General features: G+C 48.2%; 1 protein-coding gene across 1 annotated transcript; it reads left to right on the plus strand.

Annotated features, from left to right (window-relative positions):
- Positions 1 to 4,922: 4,922 nt before the first annotated feature.
- LHFPL5 (LHFPL tetraspan subfamily member 5) lies at positions 4,923 to 10,899 on the plus strand. The gene is made up of 2 exons (XM_045772064.2): positions 4,923 to 5,334; positions 10,568 to 10,899. The coding sequence occupies exons 1-2, from the start codon at positions 4,923 to 4,925 to the stop codon at positions 10,897 to 10,899; spliced, it is 744 nt and encodes a 247-aa protein (XP_045628020.1).
- Positions 10,900 to 11,466: the final 567 nt, after the last annotated feature.

Below are 11,466 nucleotides of genomic sequence, written 5' to 3' on the forward strand. Positions count from 1 at the left end.
TGTGTCTCTTAGAAGGACACTTGTCATTGGATTTAGGGCCGACATAGATAATCTAGTAGGACCTCGTTATCTCAAAATCCTTAATTTAATTATACCTGCAAAGAACTTTTTTCTTTTTCTTTTTTTTTTTAAGATTTTATTTATTAATTTGACAGAGAGAGATAGCCAGCGAGAGAGGGAACAAAAGCAGGGGGAGTGGGAGAGGAAGAAGCAGGCTCCCAGCAGAGGAGCCTGATGTGGGGCTCGATCCCATAACTCTGGGATAACGCTGGGATCACGCCCTGAGTCGAAGGCAGATGCTTAACAACTGAGCCACCCATGCGCCCCCTGCAAAGAACTTTTTTCTAAATAAGGTAACGTTCACAGATTCTGGGCATTAGGATGTGGATCATTGGGAGTAGATAATTATAGCACTAGAAGTTCTACCTTCCAGGAAGATTTCCCTTCCTCGCTGTCCCCGGGGCTGTCCTGAGTGAGGCTGTCATGCCCCAGCAGTCCACTGCCCCCTTGGCCAGCATGCCATCAGAACTCTCTCTGGAGTGGGAGAAGAGGCCCCACTGTACCCCAGGACTCAAACAGCCGGGTATCACCCCCACATAGGAAGGAGGTTAAGATGCTGGTCAGCCAAAACCAAGAATAAACAATGTGACAGGTGCCCACTAGAGATTGCAGTCCCCCCCCACCCCTTCCTTCATCTTTCAAGTCATTGATAGTGACTCATTTCTACAGCTCTCTTGGGACATAAAACTGCTTTTGATTGATTATTTGGAGACTAAGAGGGAGCCATGGGCTTTCATTTAGCCCTTCCTGGTACATTAACCTTTAGCTCAAGGGTCAGAGGGCCAAGGTGAGGATTTGACCAGTTCCTCAGGAATATAGGATGGATTTCAGGCCTTGCAGTTCGGTACTCTCACACCCCCTGAATCTTGTTTTAATGGTCCTATACCTTATAGCAACAGGCCTTAAAAGATTCTTTGAGCTATAGCACGTAAAGGTCTTGACTTTCTTTTTTTTTAAGATTTCATTTTTTAATTTTTTAAAATGATTTTTTAAAAGATATTTATTTATTTATTTATTTATTTGACAGAGAGAGAGAGAAGAGCACAAGTGGGGGAGAGGGGCAGAGGGAGAAGCAGACTCCCTGCTGAACAGGGAACCTGATATGGAGCTCAGTCTCAGGACCCCAGGATCATGACCTGAGCAGAAGGCAGATGCCCAACCAACTGAGCCACCCAGGCGCCCCTAAAGATTTTATTTATTTATTTATTTATTTTAAAGATTTCATTTATTCGACAGAGAGAGAGACAGCCAGCGAGAGAGGGAACACAAGCAGGGGGAGTGGGAGAGGAAGAAGCAGGCTCATAGCAGAGGAGCCTGATGTGGGGTTCGATCCCATAACGCTGGGATCACGCCCTGAGCCGAAGGCAGACGCTTAACTGCTGTGCCACCCAGGCGTCCCTAAAGATTTTATTTTTAAGTGATCTCTATACCCATTGTGGGGCTCAAACTCACAACCCTGAGACTAAGAGTTGCAGGTTCCTCCAAATGAGCCAGCCAGGCGCCCCTTATTTTATTTCTTGAATCAATAATCTAGACATTTGAGCTTGTCTTGCTTGATATTATTCAATGCCATTTTAAGCAGCCACCCCACTCTGTGTTCCTAATTTCTTCATTCCCTTTATTTTATTTATTTATTTTTAGTAGGCTCTACACCCAACATAGGGCTTAAACTCACAATCCCTTGACCAAGAGTCACATGCTCTATGGACTGAGCCAGCCAGGGGCCCCTTCTTTATTCTCTTTAAGTCTGTTTAGACCAAAGCCACTCAGCTCCCAGAACTTGACCTTTTGGAGGACACATGATCTCTGGTGTTCACAGCTGATAATTTTGTTAGCTATTTCTCCTCTGTGTGCTGTGAGATGCTGTTTTCTCAATACTGACCGTAAACAGGAATCTCAGAACCTTTTGCCTAAAGCCTAGGCCTGAAGCCCTCTTTCTGGTATCAGTATTTGGATCAGTTAGGGCTCTTTGATGCCAATGGCCAAAACCTACTCTGGCTAATGAAATAAAAGGAGAAGGAGGGACGCCTGGGTGGCTCAGTTGGTTAAGTGTCTGCCTTCGGCTCAGGTCATGAACCCAGGGTTCTGGGGTTGAGTCCTGCATTGGGCTCCCTGCTCAATGAGGAATCTGCTTCTCCCTCTGCCGCTCCCCCTGCTTATGTTCTCTCTATCTCTCTCAAATAAATGAATAAAATTAAAAAAAAAAAGAAACAAAAAGAGAAGGAAATAGAAGGATATTGGGTGGGTCACAGAGCTGAAGAAGGAACTGGGTAACCTGCCTTGGAGTGGGAATTGCGGTGGCTCTGAAGCTCCCATAATAGGAACTCATGGATTGTTTCTTAAGGATGTTGCCAAGACCTGACTAAGCAATAGCTTTTTCTCCTTTTGTCAGTCTACCACTAATTCAGATTCTCCAGGGAGAGACTCATGGCCTTGTTGGGGTTACCCACGCATCCTTGTCTCTAGAGTCTGTAAGCGCTGTGATTGGCTGTCTCACCAGAGCCTCAGGAAGCAGGAGAGGCTGTTCTCAGAGGCAGGGGAAGTTGTGCCGGGCAGGCCAAACATGGCCCCAGCCTCTGGCCTTCTCTGAGTGGGGAAAGATACAGTCCCTGCTCTAGGGAAGCTGCCAGTCGGATGGTGGAGACACAGCCTCTGCCCTCAATGACCTTCCAGTTTGATGGGAAGACTAGTCACAAAACCAAAGAGATTTAAGAGAAAGAGGAAATGTAGGTAATGGCACAAATATGTTCAAGACGGGGTTTTGGGAGGGGCCCCTGGGTGGCTCAGTCGTTAAGCCTCTGCCTTCGGCTCAGGGTGTCATCCCAGAGTCTTGGGATCGAGCCCCAAATAGGGCTCCTCTGCTGGGAGCCTGCTTCTTCCTCTCCCACTCCCCCTGCTTGTGTTCCCTCTCTTGCTGGCTGTCTCTCTCTGTCAAATAAATAAACAAAATCTTAAAAAAAAAAAAAAGACAAGGTTTTGGGGAAAAAAAAGAAGACAGGGTTTTGGGTTTTTTTAGTAGTGAAAAATCAGAAACTGCTAAAATACCCTAAAAAGGGGAAATGATTAAACAATTAAATGATTAAATGATTACATACTCTGAATCAACATACAAGCATTAAAATCATGCTTTTGAAATAATAGTAATATAAGAAAATATTAATGGTGTAATACTAAGTGAAAAAAATTGTCCAGCTGTGTAAAGCAGTATAGACAGTAGAGAAATACACCAAATAAACATTTTGAGTACTTTTATATGTGAGGCCCTGAACCAAACAGTTTACATATGTTATTTTACCTAACCCTTGTGTGATAGATACTATTTTTAAAAAGATTTTATTTATTTATTTGAGGGAAGGGGAGGAGCAGCGGGAGAGGGACAAGTAGACTCCCCACTGAGCATGGAGCCCCACACGGGGCTTGATCTCAGGACGCTGAGATCATGACCTGAGCTGAAACCAAGAGTCAAACACTCAACCACTGACTGAGCCACCCAGGCACCCCTGTGATAGGTACTATTGTCCTCCCCATTTTATAGATGAAGAAACTGAGGCTTGGGAAGGTTAACTCCACAGATGGTCGCTTAGGTAGTAAGTGGCTAACTCAATTCAGATCCGTCTAAAGACAAAGTCTGTGTTTTTAAGATGATCTTGGCCTTCCTTAGCTCCCAATGTTGGGGTTATGAGTTATTTATATTCTTTTATGTAACTTTCCTGAATTTTCCTATCTATAGACACCAAACATGTATTTACCTAGGCAGTCAGGAGAAATATATATTTTGAAAAAGAGGGGTAAAAAAGAAATATGTAACAAAAGTATAAGAGAAAGATACTGTATTGAACAAAAACATATGTAAGGTCTGGGAGGCTTCCTTTGTGGTACTATGTTTGTTATCACACTTTCAGTCTGCATTGCAAATATACATATGCATATACATATATGTAAATATCACACTGTCTTTGAGGGTAGGGGCGCTGTCATTTTTGTCTCTGTGGTTTTGCTTAGGGAAGATATCCTCCAACATAGGGCTTAGGACATAGTACGCTCTTAGTAATTGTTGATTAAGAGAAACCAGAGATGAGAAACCACTGACCGGAAGACACAATCAGAAAAGGTTTTGCTGGACTCCAGGAAGTTGGGAGTTCTGAGAGGGCGACCAGGGAGCCAGGGAGGGGTTGGATGGGGGGGGGGTAGGGGTTGAGAATGAGGGGACGGACAGTGCTCAAGGACGAGGTTTTGGTTTTGTGGCAGGAATTGAGCGGGAGGAATGTGACAGTGACAGTCGCAGCCTCCCAGTTTTTGTTCCTCCCCACCCCCGCGCTCAGGAAAGGTGAAGAGGGGTCTCAGTTCCGCGGCGGGAGTGCGCGGCGGGCGGGCTGGGCGCTCTCGGCGCCTCCCCCGGCCCGGTCTCGGTTTCCACTCCCTCCTCCGACCGGAGTCCCGAGGCGCTGGCCGCGGTGCTGAAGCAGCGCTCTCGAAGGCGGGAGGAGGGAGAGGCGGCCGGCGGCGAAGAGGCGGAGCTCTCTGGAGCTCTGAGCTGGAAAGGGGGGGAAGGGCAGGGCGGCGCCAGTAGGCCTGAGACCCTGGCAGGCTGGAGGGCAGGCTGGAGAGGAGGCAGGAGACCGGAGACAGCCTGGCTAGAGCGGACAAAGGCATCTGGACAAGCTTCCCCTGAAGAAACCAAGGTTGTCTTCCTTGTCTTATTTATTAATCCTCTTTCTTCTTCCTTGGAGGGACCTCATCTTGTACACTTACCTCAGCCTCCTCCCCAACCCGGCTAAGGAGTGACCCATCCCTAGGCCTCTGTCTGCAAAGCCACTGGCTTACAGCCCACCGGATCCCAGCCCGGGGCCTACCTCCTCACCATGGTGAAGTTGCTGCCTGCCCAGGAGGCAGCCAAGATCTACCATACCAACTATGTGCGCAACTCGAGGGCTGTGGGTGTGATGTGGGGCACGCTCACCATCTGCTTCTCCGTGCTGGTCATGGCCCTCTTCATCCAGCCCTACTGGATCGGCGACAGCGTTAACACACCCCAGGCAGGCTACTTTGGCCTTTTTTCCTACTGCGTGGGCAACGTGCTGTCCTCTGAACTCATCTGCAAGGGTGGTCCGTTGGACTTCTCTTCTATTCCCTCTAGAGCCTTCAAGACTGCTATGTTTTTTGTGGCCTTGGCCATGTTCCTCATCATTGGCTCCATCATCTGCTTTAGCCTCTTCTTCGTCTGCAACACGGCCACTGTCTACAAGATCTGCGCGTGGATGCAGCTAGCTGCAGGTGAGCAGGGTTAATGGGAGAACAAGCAGAACCCCCCGCCTGGCCCCACCCCAACCCAGACCACAGGGAAGCTGCACAATTTTACCCTCTGTGGAGGCTCTGGGTTTCCTACACAGCTGTTCTCCTTTACATTTATTTTATTTTATTTTTCAAAGATTTAATTTTTTTAAGTAATCTCTACTCCCAACAAGGGGCTTGAACTCACAGCCCCAAAATAAAGAGTTATATGCTCCACCAACTGAGCCAGCCAAGTGCCCCTCAGCTGTTCTCCTTTAGCCCAGGCCTACTCAGTGCTCTGCAAAACTTCTGAGGAGTAGAGAATTTTAGAATGGCTGAGACCGAAAGGATTGTTGAGATCAAATTGTTCAACCCCCTCATCTTGCAGATGGGAACTGAGGTCCAGAAAGGGGAAGTGACTTGCCCAGGAGCACACAACTAGTTGATAGAAGGTGTCCTGACTCCCAGGCCACCTGGGAGCTGGTTGTTGTTGCTCTGGGAAGGAAAAAGAAGGAAGCTTCCATTGTTTTCCATGTGGGAATAGGCCCCAACCCGGGGCAAAATAGTCAAGTACATCCTAGATGTCTCCATCTCCCACTTCTGGGCATTTGTTCTTTCTCCTTTAAGGATCCACAGATCCCTGCCCTCACTCCTTCCCTCCCACCCCAAATTGCTCTCAGGGAGATTCTAAGGTCAGTCATTGATTTGGAGTGTTATGCTGTGACCTTTCCCATAGAAACTTGCATTTAAGTTCCCTCTTTCATGGTGGAGTGAAAGTTTTTGTTCCCTAGTTATAGGTTTCCATACTTGAGGCAATAAATGGGAGTGATATTTTGTGATGGGGGAGTAGGGTGGTGGCTAGGGTCTTTTAAAACTATGTGGGGTAGGTGGCTACTTATGGTGCCCAGAAGCAAGGCCTTCCCTGCCCCTTTTTCTTGCTCCGGGCCCAGGCAGACCTCTCAGTCCTTGAGCCAGCTGGTCCTGTTCTCTAAAGCCTTGTCCTGCAGCCCTTGCTCCCTTCCTACTCCAAGGACCATGCACAGGCTGCCCGTACTAGAACATGTCCAGGAGCAGTGCTAGGGCTGCAGACTAGAGAGAAAACCATCTCTACATCATTGGTTAGAAGGAGAAGCAGTATTATCCATAACAGGGGGAATGGAGCAGAGATCAGAATCCCAGACAACCAAACACATAGACTCAATGCTCTGTCAGAGTTGGAGGGGGACCCAGAGAGCTGTAGGTACCCCCCGCCCCCAACTACAGATGAGGAATCTGGGACTGAAAAAGAGGAAAGGACTTGATCAAGGCTATGGCAGATCAACTAGCAACTAAGGACCAAGGGGAATTAAGGCAATGTGTTCCAAGAAACTAGATATATTTCAAAGACATTTTTATTGAGTCATGCATTTACATAAGTATGACTTACAAAGCACTTTCATATATATCATCTTGGAGGGCCCCCATCTCTACCTTAGTGAGGGAGATACTTCTCTTATTTTATACATAAGGCTCTTAGTGGGTAACTTGTCTTTTAGCACAGGTAGTGATGGACAGAACCTTTGATTCAAAATCTTGTACTCAGCCTATCCATCTGGCTCCAGAGCTGCCTCCCCAATCCATCTACCATCGCCCTCTCCTCTGGTCTCTCTGTATGTTGAGGAAGAGGCTGGGGCAGGGGTGAGGTAAATCTTGGTGGGCAGTGGGGAGAAGGAGAGGGAATGAAGATTTAGCAGTTTTGTGACAAAGAGGAGTAGAATGGACCCTGGCATGCTTACCAGCTGGTCCTCCATATCAGAGCTATGGAATGCTGGAAACACAACCATTCCTCTCATTCTCTACACTGCTCCCTCCCATAACATCCTGCAACAGGTGCTGTTTGCTGAACAGGCAGTGCTTGGGAAGGCCTGGGTCAGGGAGGCATCAGCAGATCCCAGGTCAGGAAGCTGGCGACATCGAGAGTAGAGGTGGCCAGATGCCATCCTATGAAACATTTATGTTGGGGGAGAGTGAAGGTGGTGTCATGTTCCATCCTTTAGTGTAGGGGAATGGAAGATGAGACAAAGGGAGGGATGAAGAGGGCCATGTGCTCTGCAGACAGCAGCTGGGACATGTGTCCATTTGAAGATGCCTAAACCAATTAGTTTAACCATGCCAAGAAGCCTGAAACCAGGGATGGGAGCAGGAGAAAGGAAAGAGGATCAATGACTGGGGCAGTGTGGGGCTGTAGTTTAACAATGGTAATCGAGCTTCTGGATGCCAGGTGTAAGCTGTGCATGGTTCCAGCTCCTAGAAACGCAGGTGGGGCAAGTTGCTTGTCTCTCTGAGTCTTGGTAACCTCATCTGTAGAATGTAGCAACAGTACTTCCTATCACAAGGTTCTGGTGAGGATAGGATGTCTAATGCACGTAAAACACCTTCTGAGTGTAGGTGCTCAGTAAACGTGAAAAATACAAAAGCAACTTTATCAGTCAGGATGGGTGGCGTGACAAATAACTCCCAAATCTTAGTGGCTTAAAACAAAGCTTTATTTTTTGCTTGTGGTACATGCTCATTGAGGATCAGCTGGGGGCTCTGCTCTCACTGTTCTCTCCTAAAACCTTGGCTGATGGAGCATCAGCAGTCATCTGGCTGTCATCATTGCAGAACTAAAGGGAGCTCTGGAAGGTCTCTCCCTAGCAGTTAAATGCTCTGGCCTGGAAATGCACACATTTCCACTCACATTTTGTTGTCTAAGGGAAGTCTTATGGCCTTGCCTAACTTGAAAAGAGGAGAGCAAGGAAGTATAATCCTACTATGTGCCTGAAATACTTGTGGACACCTCTAATGACATCCACATCCACTGAGGTTGCTTCCGTTTGACTTTAATGCCAATAATATAGCAACAACTGACAGTATCTGGCTGCTTACCATGAACCAGATGTCTCGGTGAGGGTTTTCTCTACCTGACCACACTTAATCCTCATAAGTCTGCTATGAGTCAGGCATTATTATCCTTGTTTTACAGATGAGAGACTGGAAGTCAGAAAGGGTAAGTAAACTTGCCTGAGAATACCGTGTTGGCCTCCTGTTGGAGCTCTGAGACACTATAAATGGGGTTGACCTCCACTGTGCCCAGGAGCTTGGGTCAGGTGCTCACAGAGGGCCATGACACCTGTAGTAACAACCTGCTTCCAGGTTAGAGGCCCTGGGCTATTTTCCAGAGATGCTATGGAAGGAGAATGGGGCCAAGGGGAGGAGATGGAGAGAATGGAAAGTCCAGAAGGGCAGCTCCTTTCCACATTGAACTGTTCCCTTCCCCCACCACAGTTAAGGCGCGAAGCACTTGTCTTACACCAACTGGGGAAGGCCATAGGTTTTACCAAAGAACTCTAGGAGGGTTCTTGCTCCCCTCCCTTAAGTATCTTCCTGAAACACTTCTCATTTTGTCACTAAGTCTGAAATGTTGGCACCAAATACATTCAGCTCCTTGGAGAGGTGTGTCTGGGAGTTGAGGGAATTAACTTTGAGCTCTAAAAGGTCAGGAGCCATGAGTTCAGGTACTGGCTCTGCTATAGTTGGATGACTGGGCAATTCACTTGGTTTCTCTGAAACCTCAATTTTCTATGTAAAATGGGAGATTAAAACATGGCCTACTTCATGGAACTGTTGTAAGGAAAAATGGGGAAAATGGTACATGAAATATTTTGTGACCCATAAGAGAACTATATAAGTAAGTTTGTCCTGTATAAAATGAAAGGAGAGTTGATACATTTAGGTGGGGAGGTGGGATCCTGATCTTTATACTTTCTATGCATTCATTTGATCTGCTGACCTTCCTTGCAAGTGCAAGCTGAGCCCAAGGTAGGTAACTGGGTCTTGTGAGGTGCTTCTCAGGTGCTCCTGAGTAGGGCAGAGCCTTGGAACTAAAGAGCCTCTGGGCCTGTGGAAGGAGGGTGAGGGATGGGAAAGTGGCACAGATAATGGAAGGCGCCCCCTGCCTACATGGTGATTGTCCTTGGGGTCGCCTTGGTCGCGTTCCAGGATTATGTCACCTATCTATGCAGCTAAGGTGGAGTGGTCATGGGTGGGAGGGCATGGGAGAAGTGAGGAGAAGGTAGGGAAAATGACATTTTTGGCTGTAAATACTAAGTCAATGAAAGCGCAGGATGGGATAATCATAGCTAACACTCATGAAGTACTAAGTATGTGCCAGGCACTTTTCCGGTATTAACCATTTAAACCTCACTACAACCCAAACAAGTAGGAACTATTCATACCCCCACCTTATAGATGAGGAAACTGAGGCCAAAAAAGCTAAAGTGGCTTGCTCTGACCCAAGCTGGGCTTGAAATCCAGGCAGACTGTGCTAGTGTTTCCTAGCTTTTCCAATTGAGAGAATTACCGGAAAGAATGCTTTTGAAAGCAGAGATTCCTGAGCCCAACCCTGGCCTGGAAATCAGCATTTTAAATAAATACTAGGGATTCTTAAATTCAGGGAAGTGTGAGCAACTGCGCTGACCTGTGCTGGGTCAGGATGAAGAGACCTATTTGCTTGAATGAAAGGGTCGTGAAGGAAGCCGCCAGAGGTGGGGCTGGAAAACTTTGTGGATTCATTAAATCTAAGGTGCCAAGTTGTAGGGCGTGCCATTATTCTATGTGCTGTAAAAAGGAAAAATACTTTTTCTTTTTTTTAAGTAGCCCAATGCGGGGCTTGAACTCATGACCCTGAGATTAAGACCTGAGCTGATATCAAGAGTCGGACGCTTAACTGAGTCACCCAGGTGCCCAGGAAAAATACTTCTACTCCAACCACAGCCTGAAGCTTTCTTATTATACTTATTTCAAAGATATTGGAGTATGAACAAATGTACATCTTAGGAATGATGAATTCTCTGGGCTGGGACCAGATTTTGGAGGGATCTGAGGCCAGGGTGGCAGTGCCTTATCAAGTCCAAAGTGAGGGGCATGGCTGAGGGCCTGGTAGGACCACCTGGTGCCATGGCAGAATCTTCCCTGGGCTGAGGAGCTCCGCTTTCTGCCTCTACCCCTGACCAAGGGCAAGTCTTTTTAGCATTTGGATCCTCAATTTTCTCCCCTGGATTCTATAAGAATGGGGGGGGGTAGGAGCTGCCCCATACCTGTCAAGGCTGTTGACACAAAGAGAAGGAAGGTAACAAGATGGCAGCAGTGCAGGGTGGGAGGTAGCAGGCTGAGCACACCCAACCTGACACCATCGCACCCCCTCCTACCCCCTCAGCCACAGGCCTGATGATTGGCTGCCTGGTCTACCCAGATGGTTGGGACTCAAGTGAGGTGCGGCGCATGTGTGGGGAGCAGACGGGCAAGTACACACTGGGTCAGTGCACCATCCGCTGGGCCTTCATGCTGGCCATCCTCAGCATTGGAGATGCCCTCATCCTCTCCTTCCTGGCCTTCGTGCTGGGCTACCGGCAGGACAAGCTCCTCCCTGATGACTACAAGGCAGATGGAAAAGGTAACTCACTATCCCCCAGGGAGGTGGGGCTTCCTCTCAGCCAGTCACCAGAGGATTGGTTCCTGGCCAGGGGTTGGGGACACCAAGACCAATAAGAGACAGCCCTTATTCCAGAGGCCAAGGCCAGTGGGGGTTTGCAAGCCAGCAGGTGACGAGGTAATGACAGAGGCTGTCTGTGGTAGAAGGGTGTCCTCCTGCCTCCCCCACACCCCCAGTCCTGTCAGGGTCTACAGGGGAGAGAACCCCGATCCAGCCTGGGGAGCTGGGGGTGGCCTCCTGTAGAAGGTGGCACTGAGGCTGGGTCTGCAGGTTCACGGGAAGTTTGCTTGGTGGAGAGAGAAACAACAGGTTAGCAGAGGGGCTGATTGTTGGGGCAGGAGGAGAAAGGCAGGTTAGGGGGCAGACGTGACAGCTCCTGGAGTGCAGATGGTGGGCGCTTCCTTGAGTTGGGGTGAGAGCTTTGGGGTTCTCTGCATGCCATCCTGTTTTAATTTCCTGCGGCCCAAATCCTATCCCTGAGTCATAAGAGTCAGTTGTAGCTGACCGAAAGCCAGGCACACCCTTCAGCCTTTTCTGTTTCCCATTGACCTTTCTTCCTCCTACGGTACTTTCTGCTCCTGTCTCTCATTAGGCGCTTCCCTTGTGTTAAGGGGCTTTTTCCG

This window comes from Ursus americanus, chromosome 32, assembly GCF_024610735.1.
Source record: "Ursus americanus isolate L20-20 chromosome 32, mUrsAme1.1.p, whole genome shotgun sequence".
NCBI classification, from domain to species: domain Eukaryota; kingdom Metazoa; phylum Chordata; class Mammalia; order Carnivora; family Ursidae; genus Ursus; species Ursus americanus.